General features: G+C 39.7%; 1 protein-coding gene across 1 annotated transcript in view; it reads right to left on the bottom strand.

Annotated features, from left to right (window-relative positions):
* Positions 1-146: 146 nt before the first annotated feature.
* RIC3 (RIC3 acetylcholine receptor chaperone) overlaps positions 147-25,632 on the bottom strand; it is a 34,264-nt gene continuing 8,778 nt past the window's right edge. The window contains exons 2-6 of the mRNA XM_074273756.1: positions 20,080-20,300; positions 17,978-18,056; positions 15,471-15,564; positions 2,922-3,067; positions 147-1,867 (exon numbers count right to left, since the gene is read on the bottom strand). Coding sequence (XP_074129857.1) covers positions 1,413-1,867; positions 2,922-3,067; positions 15,471-15,564; positions 17,978-18,056; positions 20,080-20,300 — 995 coding nt within the window. The 3' untranslated portion in view covers positions 147-1,412. The remainder of the gene's footprint in view (positions 1,868-2,921; positions 3,068-15,470; positions 15,565-17,977; positions 18,057-20,079; positions 20,301-25,632) is intronic.

Genomic DNA, 25,632 nt, shown 5'->3' on the forward strand with positions numbered 1-25,632 from the left:
AGTCTTGCCTGGAGTGTCATTTAATATTTTTATCAATGATTTATGTAAAGGTATAAATATAGAATGCTTACCAGATCTGCAAATAATCTAGGAGAGATAGCCTACATGTTGGATGAATGAGTCAGAATCCAAAACTGACAAGCCAGAACATTGGACTGAATCAGTTTAATAAGATAGATTTAATGTTGATAAATGTAAAGCCTTATGGCTGGGTTAAAAATCAGTTTTATAAATATAAGGTGAATGTTGTAGTTAGAAGAAATTCATCTAAAAATAACTGTGGGTGTCGGTGCACTGCAATTTTGGGTCAACAGGGTGGTTTGATGGCAAAAAAGCCAATGTTGTCGAGGCTAAGTTAAGAGCAGTCTAGCTGCTAGGGCTGAAGAGGTGAGGATCCTGTGCTTCTCTGCCAGGACAGGGATGAGCTGGAGAGAGACCGAGAGCACTTGGATGGTGAAGGACTGGGATAAAGGGATATTATTGATAATGCCACTGGGAACTGGGATAATGCCACATGAGGTACCCATGAAAGAAGGAGAGGTGTTTGGCCTGAAGAAGACATAGGAGAGACAGGCCAGGCCCGGCCCGGGGGATGAATGCCTGAAAGGTTTTGGAGGGCTGTTACTTGGAACAAAGATTATTAGACTTTTTCTGTTTTGACCCTGAGAGCAGATTTGGGAGCAGGATGGAGAAACAGAGAGGAAAATGTAGACTTGCTGCTAGGGAAACTTCCAAACAATTAGAGCTCTCAAAGTGCAAGTGGCTGCTTCAGAAGGTAGCATTTTGTCCTCACTGGGGGTATTCAGGCAAAGGCTGAATGACTCCTTGTTAGGGATGTTGGATATGGGATTCTTCCTTAGCTTGAGATCGGACTAGGATGGACTCTAAGATGCTCCCAGAAATGCCTTTGCTCAGCAAGGGCCACAAGTTCATTCTGCATTTCACCTATGATCACTGCAAATGAATCCAATCTTTCCTTTGAAGGAAACTGCCAGTCTTCTCACTATATCCAAACTCACATAACCGGGCAACTTGGGGCTTCTCTCTTCAAAAACGGTTGTTTATCAACTTCTGCTTCCCTAAAGGAAGGCCGTCTGTGGCCACTACCTTAGAGAAAAGGAACGGACTGTACTTCCAGGCTGGGCAAACTGGAAACTGTTAATAGGTAATGATTACTGAATGCACGGACTATTCAGAGAAGCTGGAAGAGGAGGAAGAGTGTAGCTATGACATCTCTTGTCCTCACATCTATTTCTGCATTACTCTGCATGTCAACAAAAAGTGGAGGAAGGCGCTATCAGCTACAGCGGACCAGCCTTGCAGAGGGAGAGACGTTGTCTAACAGGGTGGGAAGCTACACCGGTCACCAAGGGGGCTAACTTCCACTCTTAAATTAACCCTCCAGCCTTGATTCACTCTAGCCCCTGGAGATTGCGTTTCCTTAAAGTGCCCAGCTCCCCTGTCTCCTCCAATCTGTTTCCCAGAACTGCCTCTTTGGAATACAGGTGTGTTTCCTCTGGTTCTTGACTGTTGTCCAGGGGGAACACCATGTTCTCTGCTAGGACGGCAGGATCATCTTCTTCATGCTGACAGCAAGGACACTCCACTTTCTGAGGGCTTGGAGGCAGGTCACTAAAGCTGACAATCTTGTCTTTCTGGGCTTGGAAGTCCCGACTGATCTCTCCCAGGTCAGCTGGGAGACTCTCACAGCACAAATGATCCTCCTCTTCCTCTAGCCCCCCAATTCTTTCCGCTATCTCTTCAGCAGAGGCTTGGTTCAAGTCAGGGTAGTCAACCAGGACTGTATCTGGCCTTGGCTTGACACAGTCTGAAAGGTCATAAATGGGGTAGGTCTCTTCTGGGTAGCCTACACAGAAAGACAGAGCAAAGGTCTTGAAATATCCTTTCAAGAAATAAAACAGGGTTAAAAGAAAAAATTCAGAGAAGGCAGCCAGCCTGAAAAATCCTTTCGAGAAGCTTACAGATGATCCTAATGGTTTTGAAGTTTCACTTGGGCAAATGCTCAGCAATTTGGTTGACTGTCCAAATGCTCTCAGAAACACAAACCAATTCAGATAAAAATACCTTCCTGAGCATGGAGAACTAGAAAATGGGTTTATAAATGACTCTACACTCAGGACAATATGCTTTGGCATCTCTGTTTCAATTCTCTCTCCTCCCAAAACACACACACACACACACACACACACACACACACACACACACACACAGAGTGCTTTCTTTGGAAGGACTGAAGATGAAGATTAAACAAATAACTAAACCCTTCCACTTGAAGAATTACACCAAACACCAGCTGAAGGAGGCAGAGCTAATGTTTACAGTTCATATTTGGAACCATTTAAGAATCGGGAGAAGAAGACAACACTTTGTGAATCCCTTTGCTTAGAAACACAATTGAAATAGTTGGTGAGCGTCAGGTATAGAGAAAGATGTGCTTGAGATTCTGGATGACAAGCACCATCCTTTCCCAAGACAGAATTCCCATTGTCGATTTCTTTGCTTTCACAAAATAGAACAAAAGAACAGAACCCACCCGGTAAATAAAATAGGGATTGCTGGAGGTGTGGTGCTGAATCCCAGCTCTGATAATGAGAAAAAACAAAAATGTTGCCAAATTAAGGCAAGTAATGAAATAAATCTATGTCAGCCAAGCCCCAGCCCGAGAGGCAGATGGGCTGGGCTGCAACTCCTGTGCCAAGGCTGGCAGCAGGACTCACGCTTGCTGCACAATGTGAAAAGCTGGAGAATTCAAAATCCATTTGCACATTATTATAATTGGTAAACTCAACCTTAATGTAAAACATTTTCAGCCTGTGCATCCTGAATAGGAGGCCTCTTTCAGGGCCTGTAAAGGCTTCTTCTTTGCTGATAGGTAACAGAAAATTAGGAAGAAGCTTTACCTTCCCAATCCTCCATGTAAGGAGCTTCCTCAGCTTCTTTCTCGGGAGAGGGGCTGTCAAGGAGTTTTCCCTCCTTCATGACCCTGGTAATTTCTCGGAGTTGCTGTAATAGCCGTTTTTCCTGGTCTGAAGTCACATTCTGTGCCCTGCTCGGAGAGGTCAGACACAACACAGTTATTTGCTAATTCCCAATGAGCACTGATTGCCCGTTACAGTGACCTCCCCGGGTCTAGCACGGGAGCGCTCAAAGACAGGAGGGGACTGATTATTGGCCATAGTAATCACCTCCCTTACCCAAAGATGCCTTTCTCTCCACAAAAAGAACTGAGGAAAGCATCTTAGGTTATTCCCAACGTGTCCCTGGATTCATGGGCCTCCCAGGAACCAACAGTCTAAGGTAGAAACAAGCTAACAGATCCCAAAGAGACTCTTCCTGGCCCGTCCCGGCAGCCCCCACAGGGCTGAATCAGCCATGGCTAACTTTCCCTCTTAGTGAGTGGAAGTGATGCCATTGGTAACTGGCCCTTTCTGACATTCTGGGCAAGGCTGCTTTAGGGCCAACTTCTCCAAGTACCAGGTGTCTGACCAGTGAAGAGTCAGTGTCCCAGCTCAGGGCCTCCCAAGCCAACAGACACTGGCAGATTTTTAAGTGTTGCTCTCTGGGATGGCCACGGGAGGGAGATCTTTCCTTATAATCCTTTCCCAGATGCAGGCCGACGCCTACTAGCGTTCACAGAACTGGAAGGGAGCTCAGAGATGTCCAAAGGCAGAGCCTCTCATTTTGTTCCTGGTGAAACTAGTCCCTGCAGTGAGAGCTGTCTTCCCTGAGGTCACTCACCTTGGTAAGCAGCCGAGGCAGGACTCAAGCCCGGAAGCCTGACTCAGTGCACAGCACTTTGCTGCGATGTACAGGTCACTGTCTCCCTAATATGTCAGGACCAGAGAAACAACTATCTGGACCCAGCCTGCTCAGCCTAGCCCACAAGAACGGAAATGGCAGCAGGGCTCTGGTGCTGCAGGATCTTTTACAAATGGGAGGGGGGGGGGAAGAGGCAGTAGGATATGGTGGGGGGGGGGCTAATGGAATTGGGGAGAGGGCAGAAAGTCTGGATTCCAGTCTACACTTTATATCATTTGGGACAAGTAAGTAGCTCAGTGACTAGATTTGGAATCAGGAAGATCTGAGTTCAAATCAACATATTCATTAAGTAGCTACAATGCACATGGCATTGCAGTTGGTGTAGAAACTTTGTACCGGCTTTAATACATCTAGTTCAGGTCCAATGCCGCTTTCCTTAAATTGTCTCACAATTCAAAAACACTAAAGAGTGTTGTACATTTCTGCAATTTTGTCAGTTTTCTCCTCATTTTCATTTGGTTGCTAATTGTTAACAAGCATAATTCCAGATACGCTACTAGGTGACGGGGATACGAAGGCGAAAATAAAACAATGTGTCCTCATGGGGCTTACATTCTGGTGGCGGGGAGAGGGTGTGGCTTGGAAGAGGAAGACACACAATACATACATATTAGTGTATGTGCATATATGAAAACAATACATAAAATAAATACAAGATAATTTTTTGAGGAGAAACACTGACATCTAGGAAAGGCATGAGAAAAAGTCTAAGTCGGAGCTTGGAAGGAAACTAAGGATTCTAAGGTAAGCAGAAGGTATAGTGAGATGCACCCTCCTCACATGCTTGGAAAGGCATAGATGAGGAAAAGGGTGACAGGGATAAGGAATAGCAAGAAGACCAGTCTGGCCAGACCAAAAACTATGTGAAGGGGAGCGATTATTAGAGTGATACCCTGTTTATCAGGAGGCTAGATTCTTGGCTGTCTACCTTCCCCAACACTGGCCCTAACCAGAAATGCACCAGCCTGAGAGCTACTAAAAAGAGCATCATAAAATATTATGTATATACTGTTTTACTCTTCAGCTAGCTTTTCCTTCCTCAGAAACACTGACTAAACCATTATTAATATAAGATTCTCTTCTGGGTTTGTTGTTGTTGTTGTTTTGTGTGTGTGTGTGTGTGTGTGTGTGTGTGTGTGTGTGTGTGTGTGGCAATCAGTGTTAAGATTCTTAACACGATTGGTGGTCTGGTTTTCCAGCTATCAGAAAATCAGGAAGAGCCAACTGGAAGGGGAAAGGAAGAGCTACCAGAGGTAGGTAGGAAAAATGGCAACACAAAATCATGAATAAAAAGAAGTAGTATAAGGGAAAAAATAAGAAACTCAGTTCTTTATTATTCAACAATACAATAAGGATCTAAAAATGATTATTCTGAATCATTAATGAATGGTTAGATTCTATTCAGTATGCTCTGTTTAAGAAGGACTTCGATTTCAATAAAAATAGCCAATATAAAAAGTGTTGTTATTTTGAAAGGTACTTGCCATCTGGAAAACTTACTAAAGGGCTTGGTAAGATAATGCTAACAAATGAGAGATGACTGCTTTGGTAATATGAATGTTTATTGAATACCCGTAGGATGGCAGGCACTGAGTATTTCCAGCTCACCTCAAGTGAAGTAATAAATCTTACCTTCTCTTTTTTCTTTCTCCCAAAGATCTCTCAAAATGCCCCCACAGTCTTGGGAGAGGTAGCGTGTAAAATGCCAAGACTGACTCTTCTATGAATTGAAGGGTTTCCCCAGAGGATGCAGGGAATATTATGGACTCAGGCACATCAAGAAAGACCTCTAAAAAGCAAGAGGTCAAGGAAGTTGGAGTGATGCTAGTCAACTCTAGCATATTCTAGGTCACTTACCTTCAAAAGTAATACTACATTTCAGCAAAAACCTTTTTTTTCTGAATGATCCATGCTAAAGATAGTTTTCTGTTTTCTAAAATGATCTCGTAGAAGAAAATGTCTACTTTCTGAATCAGGTTAGATTCAAACATGAGTTTTCAAAAGAAAACCTAACAGTTCTAGCCTCTAGAAATGTGGCCAATAGCTTCTGAGGTGGTCTATCACTTTGGAACTTGATTTTCCTTTGGAATTTGTGGTTCACACTTAGGCTAAAAGAACTTTGTAATTAAATAATCTAAAATAGTTTTTATTTTTTCTAGGAATGTCAATCATACAATTCAACCAGTTTTGCTAATAGGTCAGATATTCAAATTTCCATTTCCATTTATACTTTATACTTCCATTTATACAAACATTTATTAAGTATCTGTCACATGTGAGGCACTGGAAGAGATAAAAAGATAAGACATAGAACTTGACCTCAAGGAGCTTATAAACTGGTGAAGAAAAGGGAAAAATTCCAGTAGTGATGACTCTGGACTCACTCTTAGAGAATGATGAAGGTTTACATCTTGCCCTCAGGATTCCAGGGTGTCTGAAGCTTTTGATTTGAACCCTCATTCTGGTATTGTCTTCTCACTATTAATTACTAGCTATCAGTGCCTCATTTTACTTATTCAGTTAACAGGATTGTTGTGAGGATCAAGTGGATAATTGTAAAGTACTTAGCACAGTGCCTGGTACACAGTAAGTGCCATATACATTTTAGCCGTTATTATTACTAGTATTAATTAGCTTTTACAAAGGGATATTTACTTTGAAGATATAACGAATACAGAAATAGCAACATCTCCTCACTTTCTACATCTCTAACCCCTGAAAAGTATAACTTCCTCTGGGGAGAGTTCAGACCCAGCAGTGTTTCCAAGTAGCACTGGTCCTGTCAAGTTCACATTCAGATGCAACATCAAATAAGAATTTGGACCTGGCTCCCCTGCATTAGTCCCCAAAGACTCTACCCCAGAGTCCTTGGTAACTGAATTTCCAGACCTTTCAAAGCTCCCAATGTCATGGGCATCTGTAGTCTCCTTTGCTGGATGCATTCAGCCTGGCAGGAAGGATTCAGACCAACAGGCCTGGTCATTCATGCTCCCAATTTCCTTAAGAAGTAGCCCTTACATGTCATCAGGCTTTTATGGATGCAGGCTCCCTGGCTTCCTCCTCCCTCCAGGGAATCGCAGTCAAGCACTGCTCACCAGCCCTGTTACAACCACCTGGTGAAAACTAGAAAACTAGACAAGTTCTAGGTCTGAGTGATGGTTCTGCTAATAAATCACTGTGTGATCTAGGCAAATCACTTCTTTCTGAGCCTCAACTTCCTCATCTACAAAACAAGGGATCCCTATGATTTCAGCTAGGAATAAAATCACATGATTCTATTCATTTAACAGTGCTCAGTATGAACAAAGCACTGGTATACAAAGCTGGTATAGTGTGTGTGTATGTGTGTGTATGTGTGTATGTGCACATACACAAATAAATAAAACATAATTGATCCTTGTAACACTGACTTTACTGGCTAGCAAGGGTAGGAGAAGCTCTGCACTTTATACTGAAGTGCTTAATTCACTTTTGCTTTATGAATGCATGAGAGTCATTACCACTTGTGCTTCTGAGCTCTAAACTGCCAAATCCCCACGGATTCCTGAACGGGTACTAAGGGAAGTATAAAACCCTCTATTTACATTGAGGTTGTAGACATGTATTCATTTATAGAGTGAGTGCTGTTAATCAGCAAGAGGAACCAAAAATCAATGTAAGGGGACAAATCTGTGGGTAAAGTCAGTAACAGGACAGATTCATAGATATTTCAGAAGACTCAGTGGGTTCTACCCATACCCATTATTCCACAGTAGCTAGTGGTGTGTGTGTGGGTTGGTAGGTAGGACCACTGTAGGCTGAAAGGGCATGGCACAGAAAAGGGCTAAAAAGCTGGGTTTCAGTATAGGGAAAGATTCAGGTCTGTCTCCTAAAAAGTATTTTTGGTGTCTATTCTTGCCATCAGCCCAGACCCAAAGACATATTAGATTGGGACATAGACAAATAAACCTTGGAAGCCGTGCCAGCCTTTGTGACTTGTGACTTGACTGAAGGTATCACAGGGAACAATCACAGTTCTGTAAGACTACTAAAATGCCTATCAAAATCACCTCCTATTAAACATTAAAAATACAAAAAAAAATCAAACAAAACCCCCCCCCAAAATTTTTTTTAAAAAATCCAAACTTAATCAGCACAAAGATGATTACTTTCATTTACACAAACAGAAAGAAGGAATTATAGATGGAACTGCAATGCTTTATTATGTAAAGTTTGTTTTTCTTTTTAAGTACATATTAAATTTATCATTCATCAAAATTGTCCTGAGTATCTGGATTTCTTCTGGCTTTTCTTTTATATTCTCAGCATTTCAAAATGTTTCAAATGCTCTTTCTTTCCTTCCTCCTTCCCTCCCTCTTTTCCTCCCTCTCTTCCTTTGTTTCTTTCCTTCCATTCTTCCTTCCTCTTCCTTTCTCCCTCCTTCCTTCCTTACCTCTCTCCTTCTCTTTTTTCCTTCTCTTTCTTCTTTTCTTTCTCCCTTCCTTCCTTCCTCCCTCCTTCCCCTTCCCTCTTTCCCCTTCCTTTTCTCCCCTCCCTCCTCTTCCTTCTTCTCTCTTTCCTTCTCTGACTCTTTCTTTCGCCCAGTTGCATTTCCTTTCTTGCCTTCCTCACTATTGAAGAGAAAAACAAAACGATTGTAACAAATACACATAATGAAGCAAAACAAATTCTCAGATTGGCTGGCTACAATACATACAAATTAAAAAACCCATCTCGTCTTGGTCAGGAGAAGGTGCCTCATTTTCTATTTCTCTGTCTCCACCTGTTTTCATCATTATCATCATATATCCTGCATTACTACAAGAACTTCTTTTGAAAGTACTTCTCTGTGGACTTCATCTTGCTTGGACATAAATTCCTATAACAACAAAAACTTCTCTAATGAAAGCACAAAATATAAATATTGAACTTAAACTGTTCTATTATGTTCTGTTGAACATAATTATAATGATCTGCGTATCCTTCCTGTAGATAAACAGAATGCTAAAGTTAGAAGGTAATCTGTCATTTTAATGAAGAAGATTCAGGCCAGAATGAGGAAAGGACCCCCGGGTAAGACAAGCTGCATTCTGCAGGTGATTTCTGCTTTCAAAAGCATGAGTTTGAAGACAACTTGTATTTTGAAGATGACATCTGAATATACATTATATTCCGTAATTAAGTACAATTATGAATGCACAGAATGCTGTCTTTATCTAGATGTTTATAGAAATCATCATATGATGGAGTAATGGTGGTGGGAAGAAAAGTCCATCAGTTTTTTCATAAGCAGACCAGTGAAATACAAAGTAGTGTAGGGGAGGTGGGGGATTTCCTGTAAGGATGCCAATAAAAAGCTTAAATTTACATAAAAGTTTTATGGAATCAAAAATTTCATTTTAGCCTCTTCACCACATCCCCACATGAAAGGGATTATCATCCCCATTTGACAGATGAGGAAACTGAGGCTTGGGAAAATGAGCTGTCTACAGCACGGTCCTACATTGGGACCTTAAAATCCAGCACTCTACATTTCAGCATGGTCTTGCTCTGGGAAATGTAGAGTGCTGCCCTCCTCATGTCCAGCCATGGTCTGGAGGAATAGTGAGAAGCATCGTTTGAATTCCCTGTGAGTATTCTATGATCTGCTCATGGTGAGCGGCCCCTCTTTGACTTTTCTACTTTGATGTGGATTTGCTCGGTAAGAATGTCTGAGTCCAAAATGTGTGGGCCTGGGAAGTTTCTTTTTCGGCTCTTATTTCTATTGCATTGAGCGGGCTGCCTTTCCTTGTCATATTTGTTCTATTTATCTGTTGTGGCAGAATGCTGTGTGTGCACTACCTGTGAGAAGATGTGGCATCCCGAGATCCTACCTGGTCCTTCTGGTTCCTCTGCCCGATCGGATCCCTCTCATTAAACACATCTCCTGTACTTGGAGGGCAGGCAAAGAAGGGTCTTTAATTTATAGCCTCTCTGGATATACTTGCAATCCTTTGAAGTCCCTACACTGATGTTTCCTCCATAATAACAAGGTTTGTGCTTGAAATTCCAGAAATGTTCCATTTCAGAAACTGATGTTAACCTACAGATGGATTAAAGGATTTTAAAAAATATTATCTAATAATACTTTTCAGACTTAAGACAGATTTTTGCCTGTGAGCTCTAAAGCTCTGTACAAATTTTTAAATAATGAAACCTCTGCAAACTCTTAAAAGATAGGTATCATGCAGCATGTAGCTGAGCTAAGGCACAGTCTGCTTAAGTGAATAGCCTTAGGACACAACAACTAAGTAAAAAGACTTAGAACTGGAAGCCCAGGTGTACTAATTTCTATTTTTATGCTATATGAATTGTCCCCCATTACCTTGTACCTTATATAGTGAAAATCAACGTCTTCATCAAAAATGTTTGGCCCAGGGCACAAAATACATGAAAGAAAATGTGCCATCTTCCCCATTATATGATGATGCGGGCTCACAGATCATGGGGGAAGTCAAGGTCAGGAGCTGTGGGGCCGGGCCTGGGCCTCAGGTTGGCTTTGAAGAGGATTTCTATCCACAGAGTATTTATATTATATAAGCTTCTATTAGCGCAATTAGAGACCACCCCCAGGGTAGTGAGGTGGCTCTGTGGATACAGCCTGGGCCTGGAGTCAGAACGACCTGTTCAAATCAGACCTCAGGCAGCTAATAGCTATGGAACCTGTGCCCCTCAGTTTCCTCATCTGTAAAATGAGCTGGAGAAAGAAACAGCACCCCTTTCCATGACCAAATGGAGGCAAGGAGAATTAGACACAGCTCAATAACCAGAGACCAGATCTACCTTTCCTAATTTTCAGTTTCATTGTTTAGCTATAGACTTCAGCTTTCCTTAATACCACCTTAGCCCCATGATCCATGATTTCTGTGAATGTCTGATTAGTGACAAGCCCACGTGCTTGAAGGTGACGTGCCTCCTGGTGACCCATTTGGCTTGACTGTAAGATGTCCTGAGAGCCTGTGAATTCTAAAACGGCCAAAGAGGCTTCTCTAGACTTTCTTTCACCCAGTGCTTGAGCCAACATGCTTGTCAAAGAAGGTACTTAATCAATGCTTGTTGAATTAAGGGATATACTTTAATGTAAGATTACCAAACTTATTTCTCTTAAAAGCTGAGCTCACCTACACAACACAATTCATTATTACATGAGTTGGGGAATCAGCCTAGTCCTATTCCAACACCCATGCATTAAAGTGAAGCATCAATCCTGGTTTGTAATACCAAAAGGTGTTCCAACAAAATGCATTATCCTTACTTTTTCCTCTAGGCATATGTATCTCAAGTTTTTCAAAGCACTTAAAGTCATCTCATTATCTTTCCTTTTACAGATTCTTAAAAATGTTCCGACAATTCAAGCTTACTAAGTTTATTAACATACTACAATATTTTTATATGTAAGATATATATGTGCATTTGAGGAAAGAACTTTGCAAATCTCACAGAACCACATTACTGGTACCTGATGGGTATCTGGTGAGCTTTTAATCAGATTCCACTTGTTTTGTGTGGGCCACAGCAAGACTTCAAATAGAAAGTTACTTGCTTCAAGATTTAAGAACTATTTATTCAGAGAATCACAGAAAAATAGATGACATTTACAGAGTTCCAGAACTTCCTTACAAGCTGCCACACATGCATCACCTCCTTTGATATCTGCAACAAGTCTCCAAGGAAGGTGACACACTCACTATTCCAGGTGTGAAACCTTGTTGCCATTCTTGATACTCCATACATCTAACTAATTGCCAGACCTTGCCATTGCTACCTCCACAGCCTCTTTGACACATGTCCCGTTCTCTCCACCTACAAAGTCAATGCTGTAGTTCAAGCCTTTTGTCTGAACTGTTGCAACAGCCTCCTACTGGTCTTCTTCTCTCTGGTCTATTCTGTACTCCGCTCCCAAAGCCCTTTCCCCAAAGCATCAGTCTGCCAATCCCAATCCCTTCCACAGTAAGCCTCAGTGGAACCTTTTTAACACCAGAATCAGTTTAAACTGATTAAACTGATGGGTGTTTCAAACTCTTCACTTCCTGGCCCTAACCAGATTTTCCGGTTATTATATTTTATACATTTTATTATATTATATAATATATTTTAATCCCCTTCAAGCTCCCTATGACCCATTGTTTCTCGTTCAGTATATTTCAATTCCCACCACCATACTTTTGTACTAGCTATGTGCCTCACGCAGAACGTACTCCCTCATACTTTCCCCTCTTAGTCTTCCCTAGTCTTCTCCAAAGCATACTTTAAGGGTTACTTTTTAAAATATATGAGGCTTTATTTGATTCCCTTGACTCCTGGTGCCTCCTCCTCTATTTTATCCTCTATAACTATCTGTCTATATAGCTATATAGGTGCACATACTTACACATGCAAGTACACTTTTCCTCCACTACAATAATAATTAACATTTATATAGTGCTCACAGTGTGCCAGACTGTGCTAGTGCTTCACACTCACCAGCTCATTTGGTCCTCATGATAACTTTGGGAGATAGATGCCGCTATTATTTCCATCTTTGGGGTGGAGAAAATGAAAGTAAACAGAAGTAAAGGGATTTGCCCAGCTGTCACAGCCAGGAAGTGTCTGGGGCTGGTTCTGAACATGGTGCTTCCTGACTCCAGGCCAAGCACTCTGCTTGCTGAGCCACCCAGCTGCTCTTTAGAAGGTGAACTCCTTGAAGGCAGAGATGATTTCATTTCCTGCCATCCTCAGCACCTTGTTCAGGACCCAGCACACAGAAGGCATTTAATAAATGATTGATCACCATCCCCCTTTACAATGGAGCAAACTTAGGCCAATGTCACACAATAAGTAATGAAGCTAGGACATGAACTCTCTCTGCTGATATCCATCACAAACACAAACCTAGGCTCTTCTAGAACAGTTTCAATACCATGGACCTCATTATCCCATAAGACAGCCCACAGTTCCATTGTGGACCTCCCAATGTGTGGGGTCTAGAGGTGGGATGGGTTAACTCCTTCTTATGTATCAAATAAGATAATATCTATAAAGTATAACTGTACATAATGGGTGCTTAATAAGTGCTTATTTCCTTTCTTTCCTGTAGTTTTATCTATTGATCCTAATTCTGCCTCCTGTGGCCAAGGCCTTCTCTACTAATTCCTCTTCCTAACTGACAGCCCTTTATACATTTCAAGATAACAATTCCATTTCTCCCAAGTTTTCATCCTGCCTGGCTGAATACACCTATTCTTTAACCAGCCCTTCTAGGAAATGGCTTCTGGTCCCTTCTCCATTCTTATCATTTTGGGGGACTGCTGCTGGAGAAGAGGCTAGGGCTTCAGGCCAGGAGTCAGGAGGGTCTGAGTTCAAATCCATCCCTTGGGCAAGTGCTTTAACCCAGTTTGCCTCAGTTTCCTCATCTGTAAAATGAGCGGAGAAAAAAAATGACCAATCGTTCTAGAATCTTTACCAAGAAAACCCCAAATGGGCTCATGGAGAGTCAGACATGCCAGAAAATGACTGGAAAACAACAAATCTGAAAAGACAGTGGCCAGAGGCAGCTAGGGAACACAGTGTTCAGAGCACTGCTCTAGGAGTCAGGAGGGCCTGAGTTCAAATTTTGCCTCAGACACTTACAAGCTGTGTGACTCAGGGCAAGTCACTTAACCTAGACTCCAGAAGAAGCAGGAGAAGGAAAAGGAGGAGAAGAAAGAAGAAAGAAAGGAAGAAACAAGAAAGAAAAAAAAAAGTAAAGAAGGAATAAAGACAGAAAATGGAGCAGCCAGAACTAAATGCAATAAAGCAGGCTAATCTGAGCTGGGTAGAGAATAATAGAGCAGCAGAAGCTGTGTGAGTACTCAATTAAAATCCTTGTCTTTTGTTTTTTTTTATCAATTGATGTTCTAGCCAAGTCTCCTTCATCCTACTGTTGTGCATTTTTTTGAGACCTACTTAAAAAAACAGAGTGGAAAGTCCTTTTACCTTCTCCTCTAGCAAAAAGACCAGCCCATATGTAAAGTGCACTGTTGGCAATAACCTCCCAAAGGAAGACAAACATAGGAAAATCCCTTCCAATCCCTGGAAAAGCTGCCTTGGCTCCTAATCCTTTGTGCTGTAGAAGGGTTCTCAGGTGAAAACCAGAGTCATTTGTGGCATCCCACCAACACTCCTGCTGCTAACCACTGTAGAAGGTTGCTCCTCTGCTAAATCTCTCAGCCCTTGCTAGCTCCCTGTCATATAGTTTAGTGGCCTAATCACTCTCTTCATTCAACAAGTATTTACCGAATACTTATTATGGGCCTATTAGAGAGTCATTGCTTCATAAAACATGAACACCTATATTTCCTACATGAATAATGGAAAGTACCACATTAAATTATATAGAAAACACTAACTGTCATTCCTTTCAGATATCCAAGCAATTGTCTTCTCTAGCTTTTAACTATCTAACTTACTTATCAGGATTTATTTACTAATAACTAAAGGTTCATAGTGATATACTTGCTTTTTTGATATATATGTTTCTTTCCCACGCTGAGAGTTGAAATGATGGGCTGGTACAATCCAAGTTTGAGTCTTAATTGCCCCAAATGTTTATTGTTTAATACACAACCTAGAGATGTGATTTACTTGTGTGTGTTCTACTCCTGATTTTTATACACATCAGGGAATTTCCATTCTAGTAACAGCTCCCAGAGAGGTTTAAACATTATAATTGTTCTGTTCACATTTTAAAGTTATGTTTTCCATCAAGCTGAGGACGACCGATATTACAAACCCAAGAGCATTTCACTGGCTTTTCCTGCCTAGCAGCATTTCCCTTTCATATAATAGAAACACAAACCATATTTCATGAAGAATTCTTCAATAATTCAGCAACATTTCTGGCACAGGGATGTATCATTTCAATAACCCTTAGCAGGTTGCTACAGAACAATGCACTACTTTATTTTAAAAATACATCAAGGTAGGCAATTTTACAGCAGTATGTTCTTTCTGCAGAACATAACTGTTTAGACCTAACAATACTGGACTATTCAGTTATCAAAGAAAAACACATACAACCCCCTCAAGTCGTTTTTCCCCCATCTTTATTAGCAAATTGTGTTTGCTAGTAAAATTGGCAGGAACTAGCTTACTTTGATCAGATGACAATAGGATCCTAGCCTAGAATGAAACTTTACAGGAAAATTGAAGTAAGATGAAGCAAATCACTATCTTTTTTCTGAAAGAACAAGTATGTCTCTATCTTATTGTACCAGACTACCAGTCAAATTAAATCACTATGCTCACCACTTTTTCTTAACTCTACTGATAAAAGAAGATTGGAAATTATTTTGCTTTTGAGGTAGCCGCAATGAACAATTCTACTTTAGTGGAGGGGGAGGGAGAATCACACTTTTAGTACTATTCATGAGCTTTTATTTCTTCCTCTTTGTGAACTGTAGTTGCATTTACAAATATGGAAAAGTTAAATGAGAAATGAGATAGAACTGAACAGATAAGATGACATACATATAATAGGAAAATTATTAAAAAAAAAAAAAAAAAAAGCAGAGCTCTCAAAGCATTCTGGTTGGAATTCTAAGTATGTTCTTTCATGGGGGAGAAAAGCAAAGTTCTGTTTTATGAAAACCTACCTCTCACAGTTTGGTCCCACTCGGTTGATTAACTTTTCCATGGCTTCTTCTGTTTCCCTCAGTTTCTCTTGTAGCTGAGCAAGTTCATAATTAGCTGAAAATGAACAAGAATCCAATAGGCATAGATAATTTTGTAAGCGCATTTCTGCAATACAATTGCTATGTTCTTCTATAATCTGGTTTGGGTTTGAAATTATAGGCAAGTAACAGAAAGGGCTGGGGATGTGTCAAGCTAATCAGAACTGGTCTCTTATTTACTAAATCCAAAGGAATTAAATCAAAGGAAGGAATCAGAAATTTGAGGATTACAGAAATGCCCTAAGAAGCATCTTTAAGTGAATAGCTAACAAGTTATGACTTGCTACATAGCAAGTCTAACACCTAGAATAGCAAATATGTCACTAAAATGAAAGTGATGAGATGTTCCAGGGGAAAGGCAGGGGGACAGCCTTTTCTTTTTCCCTTGAAACAAACTATTCCTAAGGCTAAGATACAACCTTGTCAGGTTCCTTAGGATGGACACTAAGCCTCCCAAATAAGCAATGCTTTCCTGAGGTCTTAAAATTATCTTAATCATGCAGATACATGATATTAAACATTAATGGTAGCATTTCTCTGAAGAAGGTGAAAACTGGCCCATGAATCAAGAGAATTAAAAATATGATAACACAAGTTTTTAAATAACCCATAAATGAAATTAATGGCAGAGTTAGAAATGAAATACTATTTACTTCATAGGTGCTATAGTTTTATTTATGCCTGGCATGTCTTGCTAGACAAATGAATTTAGATCTTCATGAAGATAAGGACTATTTCAGGCACCCTTTAGCAATTCTGAAACACAACTCTATATTATTAGCTAATGTTTGTCAAGTGCTTGGAAGGAAGGAAAAGTGCTACATAAATGCTGCGTTGTGGGTTTTTTTTTAATTTTCTGTACAAAATCAGTCAACTGAAATGGAAGGACAAAAAGCAGATACAAAATGCCATTTCCATTATAATAAAAATAGCTGCTCTTATGTATTAATTTGATTTTCTTTCCCTGTTTAAGTGCATTATGAGATATGGTACTAGGTCTGCTACCCCTTACAGAGCCCATAAATCTTTTAAAAATTATTTTTGAGTATATTTCCATCAAGGCTAGTTAAACAATTAAATCTCCATTGAGTGTGTGAAAATATCACAGATTTCTTTCATAGCACTATTCTATGAATGTTTAAGGTTGGTAGAATGAAGTTAGAGTATAATAGAAAGCTTTTCTCTTAAGAGGTAATTCCTAAGATAAAACAATAAAATGGCACACTTATCAGAGAAAAGACAGGCAACGGTTGCTATTCTTTTGTTTCTCTTCACTGGTCTGCATCTAAGCTCAAAAAACTTCAATGGCTCCCCACTGCTTATAGGATGAAGCCTAACTACCTTATTCTAGGCACTGTGAAAGCATGTCCTCCATATCTGGCCCCAACTAATCCTTTCAACTTTTTTCTTCCATTTCTGCTCAATGTGTACTTTCTAGTCAACTGGGTTTCTTTGCTCAGGACACTCCTTCCATCCAGTATGGCTATCTCCTCTCCCCAGCCCACATAAATTCTTAAAAGCCACTTCACATTTTATTTCCCCCATGACCACATGAACTGGAAGGGACTTCTCCCATCTCCATTCCTGTGGCTCTTAAGGTCCATAACACTCCTTCATCACTGGCTACCGTGTAGTTACTCATCTTTTCAAGTACATATGTCTCCTCTCAACCAGTACAAGTTTCTTGTGTAGGTATGGTGCATGGACAGACTGAGGGTTGAGACTAAGGCTCCAGTGCTCATGGCAAGCCCTGGGATCCTGGACATGTCTCCTCTCTCTCTGAACTTCAACTTCCTCATTTGCAAAAAGAGGATAATACTTGCTTCGCTGGATAGCTGTGATGAAAATACTATAAATTTTAAAACACGTTATAAATTTTATAAATTTATAAACTATAAAAATGTGAACTATTGCTGTTTTAGTACTCTAAAGCCTGGTACCATGACAGGGTTCAATCAATATTGAATGACAAAAATAAGAAACATTAGGTGTTATTTTTAATGCTGATACTAATTAATTAATGTGCTGACTTGATTGTTTCCTGCCTTGATTTTGTCCATCTGTAAAAGTGGGCTATCTATTAACAGCAGATTTGAAACCTCCAAATTAATCACCCTTTTCAAATAAGAAGTCATGACTTGCTAATAAATTCAGGAGTAATTCTTTGAGAAAGTGAAGTGACAGCAATCTGTTTTGTGTCCTTCTAGTCCACAGTGATAATCTAATATCAATAGAGGCACTGTGCTTTCCCTTGGAGGATTCAGAGCTAAACTTCAAGAGATTGCAGGTAATGACAATTTTAGATTAATATGAAGTGTCCTTGGGGAAATGTCGCCATTTCCTGTAGGTGGTAGCAGCATACTATCTCACCAGCCATATCACTGTTCAAATTCCACACATTTTTTAGTTCACTTAAAAATGATACTTACTGATCTTCCTATTTGGATTTCCATGTAAAGCAGTGGTAGATTTCCGTTCTTCTGCAGTGGTTTTCCCCTTGGAAGAGAGCTGAGAATTGAAGAGGTTACAACCTGTCAATGGTCAATCTAAAGCCCAAAGGCACCAGACACAGTGTTATTAATAGGGGGGGGGGGGAAAGGAAGACCTTGGAGACCAATATTAAATCAGGAACCCAATTAAAATAGCAACATCATTAGAAGAGATTCCAAAGGTTCCTCCCCTCCCTCTTCCTAAAACAAGGCCTTAAAATCAGGGCAACTAAATGATGGGGGAAAAGAGGAGGGAGAAGTGGTATGCTAGACTAAATCATCTTTAAGTTCCCCATAAGCACTAAATCCTGTGATCCTATGGGGAGTGTCATAAAATAAAAGATTTTGAGGATTTTTTTCTCCATATCCAAGTTAGGGAAAAGAAAAGAGCATAAAGGAAATTTATAGGACATCCTTAGTGGTTTTCTTGCATGACCACTGTGAGAAAGCCTGACTGAAGGGAGCTGAAACCTTCCCTGCAGCTGACACAGCCAACTGAAATATCTGTGATGGAGATGCTGACAAAACACACTGTCGGATGGCCTCTGGACATGCAAAGATCCTGCTTGGAGCTGAGTATTATTTAGAAGAGTCCATTTTAAAGAGCACAAATAATCACTCCAAAGAATGGGCAAATATCATGTTTTAGGTTATATAAGGGGCATTTTGTCTCAGGTTGACTGTTGGGGATGCTGTGGACAATGAAATAAAATTAGCCCTCTCAGCTCCTGGGAAGAAAGGTACAATGTAATTACACAGTGGTGCTATTTCAATTATTACCTAGTCCCCATGTGGCTGTTTTTACTAAGAAAAAGGAACATGGAAAGCTCAAGGTCAGTTGGGGGAAATAACAAGTTCTTCTAAGTCCTTTCTGAGGATCCTCCTTTTTTAGAAAGAAAAAGACTAAATGAAGTTCTATGCTCAGACACTTCTAGTGAACCATAATAGGGAAAGCAAAAAGAAAAGAGATGTTACCAGAGAGAAAAAGAGTTGTTTAGCTAAGGCCCAACAGGTGAATTCTGTGGACTCATTTTAGACTTTCAGATACCACGCACAGAAAACCAGACAGAATTATTAGATCCACTGGGGTGAAGGGAGGCATGGTGTGTCTCACAGTATGAAACATCTCTTGATGTCAGGGAAATTAAAATCAAAAGCAGAATCTCAGAGTCAAGATCTGAGATCCCCTAGCAGCTGAACATTAGAGGGAATTTTTACCTCTTCTTGTCTGTTTTGATGTAGAAGAAAGTATACTCTTCTTAGAATAGAAAAAACTTGTTTGTTTGCTACCTGGTTCTGACCCCCATGGAAATCATTTTTCTGACCCCTGATTATCTGTCAAATGGGGTATAAATGTTTCTATTTAACTATTTCCCAGGGTGGTTGTGAATATTTACATATATGATGGATGGATGGATGGATGGATGGATGGATGGATAGATGGATTTATCATTTCACCTGAGTACATCAATCCTTCATTGGGCAAAGTATGTAAACTCAGGCTTCTAAAGAACTTGTCACTAATTGCAATATTAGAGATTTGGTGATTTTTTTTAAACCTGGTAGCCCCATACTACAATAGAAATATTGAGACCAGAAAAGATGATAATATGCTCTTGATCTAAAAAATGGGTACTAGAAGAAGTTATCCCAGGGCTTTATTTACTCCTTTATTACCTGGCTTATCTGCTGAAGGAGTTTTGGAGAAAAACAAAAGGCTTTAAAAAAAGAATTTTCTAGATAAAACTTAATTTTTTCTCTAGATCTGTAACTCAGAGTGAAGAAATATCCTTTACTAATGGAGAGAAGCAACTGTCCTACGTGTGAATCCTAGAGAGTGGTGTCGGGGACATAGAAGTCATTTGTAAGGGTCATAAAGCCAGAATGAATCAGAAGTTGGCCCTGAATTAAAGTCTTCCTGGTCATGATGTCATGCTCTAGCCACTACGTGCTGAAAAGAAAAAAATACTCCAAAAGCCTGAATGCAATTGATTTCAATGAGCTTTCCTGATGTTAGGAAGGATGACATAGATTCCACTTACCTTAAACAGAATGTATAAGATGTAGAGAAGAATTCCAAAACCATAGATGGGAATAATCTGGCCCATAAGGCCTCTTCCACCACTACCTCCCACACTGCCACCAGATCCTTTGGTTTTTGCAATTGCCTCTGCAAGGTGAGATCTGGGGAAATGGGTACCTGCAGCTGGGCCATCTGAAGGCATTTGGTGGTGCATCATTGGTGGAAATCGACCCATCTTTCCTGAGAAAAGAAATGAATCATCTTTTGTTCCTTCTGTTGCCAGAACTAGCGTTTGATGAAAAGCTAATTTTCCAAAATATTTAGTATTTTCCAACTATTACTCATGAGTGCTCTGTATGTTGGTAAACAAGGACAAAAAAGACAACTTTCTCACAGTATCACCTGGATTTGGTAGAAAACAGAAACTGGATGAGAGGCAACTGAGATATTCCCCCACTTTGTTCTTTTTATGTGCTACCAACTTCCTCATACAACTTTGGCAACATTCCCTATGGAGGGAAGACTCAAGATCCTGGAGGGGAACTCTGAGGGGTATCTTCTTGTTGTCCTGGAGGTCAGGGGTACATATTTTGCCATTCCTGCTCTTTATCTGAAAGTCAAATTTCTCTATTAACACGTTTTCAATCTGCCTTCAAAATAGGAAATTAGTTGACCTATCTGGCTATTGGATGTTAGGGTAGGAGACAAAGGTTTAATGGCATTTAGTAGTTTGGTTTAATGGTAATTCTATTTAAAAGGTGGAAGAAACAGCAAAGAGGAAATTCTATTCTGGATGTATTTTTCATTAAGGAAGATTTGGTTGCTGGGGTGAAAATGATGGGAATATTGTGAGAAAATGAACACTTTTCAGGGTCCATGAAGAGGAGGAAAGCTAGGCATAATCTGACATATTTTCTCGTTTTCAGAAAAGTAAATTTCAAAGGACTCAGAAGAATGACGGATAGAATTCCATGTACTAAAATAGGGACGTCAGTACAGAAGAGATAGAAAATTCTCAAGAATGAAATTCTAAAGATGCAAAGAGAAATAATTGCAACAAGAAAGAGAAGCGGAATGGTCTGAAAAGCCTGATACAGATACACTGAGAACTAATCAACCAACTTAGATTTTTGAAGATGTGTACAAAAAAGATGAAAGCAAGGAGAGGGAACAAAGGATGAACACAAAAGTATAGCGTGACAACTGAAAGAACAGAGTTTGAATTGCTGAAACTCAGAAGAAGCTAGGGCTGGCAAGGAAATTGAATAAGAAAAAAATGGTCTTGTTATATTTTAGAGAAAAGAGGAGTATTAAAGAGAAGGTAAGACCACAACTTGGAGATGACAATAATCAACAAAAAGATGGAGTGATTCAATTGTTGTTTAGTTCTTCTATTTTCTCCTCCACAGGAAATAATAATCTTTTTTTTTAAAAAGAAAGAAAATAATAATCGTAGCACTGAAAGAACAGAACAAAAAAGGCTAATAGATAAATGATGCTCAAGATAAGTAAGGAGACTGAGAAAGCACCAAGTTGCCTTGGATGAATGCTAGTCTGGCTTAGAAGCACAACATCTTTGAGTGCTAATAGAGCTGTTGGGTTGTGACAGCAGAATCACCATCAGGCATATCTGAAAGATATGGAAAACTCCAGCCATCAAAGGACTAATGAAGGACAGAAGTTGTTCTGATTTTCTCAAAGAAAAAAATAACGTAAAATAGAATCTACAAACTATCAGTCAGAGGGCCTAGCTTGGACTCCTGGGGAAATTTTTAAACAGATCATAAAGAGAGAAGAAAAGTGCTTACAAAAATGCAACATGCCTTCATCAGGAAGAGATCATGCCAAACTAATCCTATTTCCTTTTTCTGACAGAACTACAAAACAGGAAGATCAGGAGAATGATATAGTTTGTTTAGATTGCAGCAAAAATTTTGACGAAGTATGTTATACTTTTCTCATGTGGGCTACGTGGTAGTACAAACCAGTGGTTAAGAAGTGATTGAATGGACAGACCCAAAGAGTCATTAATGGTGAGTGTCTGATGAACTAAGTCCTATAGCCTTTGAGATAGTGTGTTTCCTGGGGCAGCTAGGTGGAGCAGTGGATAGAGCACTAGCCCTGAATTCAGGTACTGGCAGTACCGGGACATTTTCCAACTGGCTTTGTGTGATATGTAAGTGAAATACAAATCAAGTCAACAAGCATTTATTAAATGCTTATTGTCTGCCAGTCACTATGCTAAGACAAAATACATCTGGATAGAAGAATATGGATATGGTGACTAGAGCCACAACAAATCCACATCTGTTCTCTGTCACTTATTAATCTTTTGTAGCCATTGATTTAGCATCTTAAGTCAGTGCTCAAGGTTTCAGAGATAGATTCACAATGTAGTGTCCAGGACCCTGGTGCTGACATGCAACTATAGCAAAGAGTAATCAAAAAGTCCTACATTGTTCACCAGACCCCTGTGTGACAACCTGTTGTGAATTAAAATGCCTGTGGTCCTCTCCTGATTTGCTGGGAGAAAGGAAGTTTATAAGATAATAAACTTTTGAGTTGATTCCAATGTGGCTTGGTTCTTAGGTAGACTGAATGAAGAAACAGGAAATGGCATTTTGCTTTGGGGGGGGGTTTACAGCTATAAAGTGAGAAGACTGTAATGAGATACTTGCATCTAAAGCTCATTGGTTGTATTATGCTTTTTACACATCTCACCTGATAATTTAGAGAGGCAGCATGGCACAGTGGGTAGAGATTCAACCTCAGTGTCTAACATTTATTGTCTGTGTGGCCACATGTAAGTCACTTAACTCCTCCATGTGTCAATTCAGAACGTGAGGTCCGAGGGTATGTTAATATGGATCAACTGAAGAGAACTGCTTATGACTGAGAGTGAGATGAAGTCGGGCTTGATGAATAATGCTGGATACAGAGCCTAGGGTTTAAATCTAGCTGACGATGACCCTTGAGTGAGGAATACTATTCAAGGATTCCACATATCAAGGAGGGGCTCATCAGCCTGAAATAACTGTAAGACTGTCCTCTCATATGAGAGACTGCAGGATACCTGTTCCATTAAAACATACCCCTGTTTATTGCCTGTAGAAACTATTGCAACAGACTCTGGATGGGTTTTCTTGCTGTTGTTTTTCCTGCCCCATCTCTCAATCTATCCTTCATACTCCTGTCAGACTAATACTTCTTAAGGAACTATTGAGTTATCTCATAAAATAAAACCAAAACTATAATAGTTTCCTATTATCTGCACAAAAAAACAGTTTAAACTCTTTTGGTTGGCATTCAAGATCCTCCATAATCTGGTACCACCCTATCTTTTCATTCTTATTTCACATTACTTCTCATGCACATCATATTTGCAAAACCCCAGGTACTCTCTGACCCCAGAAAATGGTCTTGAATTTCCTTTCACATAGATCCCTATACCTGGAATGAGACTAGATGAGAGAGGACCTCAGAGATCATCCAGTTCAACCTCTTCATGCCCTTATTAGACAATTCTCTTCAAAGTCCTCCTGAATTCCTAATCAGCCTGGAAACCCTAACCTCAGGTGAAAATAGTCCCTTTACTCTTGGACTCACACTGAGGTTTTTCATAATTCATTTAATACACACACAATATCCACATATAAAGACTTTAGTTCAGAATACCATTTTAGATATGTATAATTGTGTGTTGTACTTACCAACATACTTATCTTACATCTAGATGAGAAGGGACCATGTCTTACCTAAGCTTTGCATCTTCCCCAATATCCAACATAATGCTCTGCATACAGCAGGTATTTTATAAGATTTTTCATCTTGTGAGATAACTTTAATGTGCAATGAAGAAGCACGAAGATGATAGGAAGTAGGGCCATGGGGAACTGAATGCTAGCTTTATACTTTGGTGTTAGTGACTATGCCTCTACAGAATTGTGAAGCATGTTGTATTGGTTCATTACACAATACCATGTTGACCTTCAAAAACGTTTAACTTATACCCAGAAGTCCAGCAGTGGATTGGTAAGCTTTGGTTCATTAGGTTGTGGCTATTCTAATTAATTTTTTTTAGCATTTTTAGAATGAAACATGAAATTCATTTTACTTCAGTAAAAGGACAATCTTTAAAGTCACAACATAAAGCAAAAAAAAAAAAATTTAAGAAAGATCAAAGCACCACAGTGTTATCTAATGGCAAATAGTGCATTTATGGATTAGCTGAATGCTTAAAAATCTAAAAAAGATAATTTTTAAGCATCTACTGTATCCAGAGCACTGGAAGAGATCCTGGAGTGAGGGATAGGAGAGAAACAAAAAGAATAGAAAGCACGGTATAGAATTCCCACATGGGCTATCATTTTTAACAACAAACTATTCTATTGCCTCATGAAAGGCATTAGCATGGTCCAACGAAAGATTGCCATTCAGGAGATCTGGTTTTTTAATCCCTGCTCTTCAACTTGCTAGATAGAAGTGACCTATCTAGACAAATCATTTTCCCTCTTTGGAACCTGGAATTCTTATCAATAAAGTGGTGATGAGATGAACAATATCTGCCATCAGCTCCATTTTTATATTAACTGAATGTCCAGGTGCTAAATAGTTGCAAAGCAGTAGAATCCTGTTAGCTATGGTCAATCAAACAATTCTTGGAAGATATACTACTTTGAAACCTCATTTCTTTTGGTGATAAGGTTACTAGCTCAGAAACATAGGCAGTTTTGTCTGGATTTTACAAAATCTTTATGATACAATTGTGGAAAAAAATGATATGACAGCAATTAAGTGGTTGAATGACCAGTCCCAAAGAGTATTGATTAATGAAACAATGTAAACAGGGAGGAAGGTCTGAAGTGGCAAGTCTCAAAATTCTGTCCTCAACCAAACTTCATTCAACACTTTCAACATTAATTTAGACCAAGATGTAGATGGCATCCATATTAAAGCATGGGATGACACAAAATTGGGAGAGATGACTCATACAATAAATGACAATCTGAATTCAAAAAATCTTGATGAGCTGAATGATGTGTCCAGTCTTACATGAACATGTAAGTTATATTGGGATAGTTTTTTTTTTTTTATTTTGTCCTTGTGAGATTTCAGAATAATGCCTCACTCGCAGGAGGAACTTAAGAAATGCTTGGGAAGTGAATTGAATAGAAAACATAGAGATGTAAGCATAAGTCTGCACAGTTCAGTTACACAAGTAAAGAATGGGTGGGATGTGGCTAGATATCAATGCTTGTAAAAAGAACTAGAGGTTTTAGTTTAATCTTGGGAGTTTAAACAGCAAGCTTACTATGAGACCTTGGTATAGAGAAAACTTCAACGATGTCAGTACAGCTGAAACAAAACGAGGGAGGGGACAGTTCTATTGTCTATTGTCATTTATAGAGTGCTGTGTTGGGCTCTGAGTGCCACAGTTTAATAGCAGGGAGGATCTGAAACACATATAAGGACTGGTTGAAGTGGGAATGCTTAGCACAAGTAAAAGAAACCTTGCCTCAGGAACCAGAGGATGAGTGTGCATTTTTCTGTTCTGTTTTTTCCCTTGCCCTCA

Source organism: Sminthopsis crassicaudata, chromosome 6 (genome assembly GCF_048593235.1).
Source record: "Sminthopsis crassicaudata isolate SCR6 chromosome 6, ASM4859323v1, whole genome shotgun sequence".
Classification (NCBI taxonomy): Eukaryota; Metazoa; Chordata; class Mammalia; order Dasyuromorphia; family Dasyuridae; genus Sminthopsis; species Sminthopsis crassicaudata.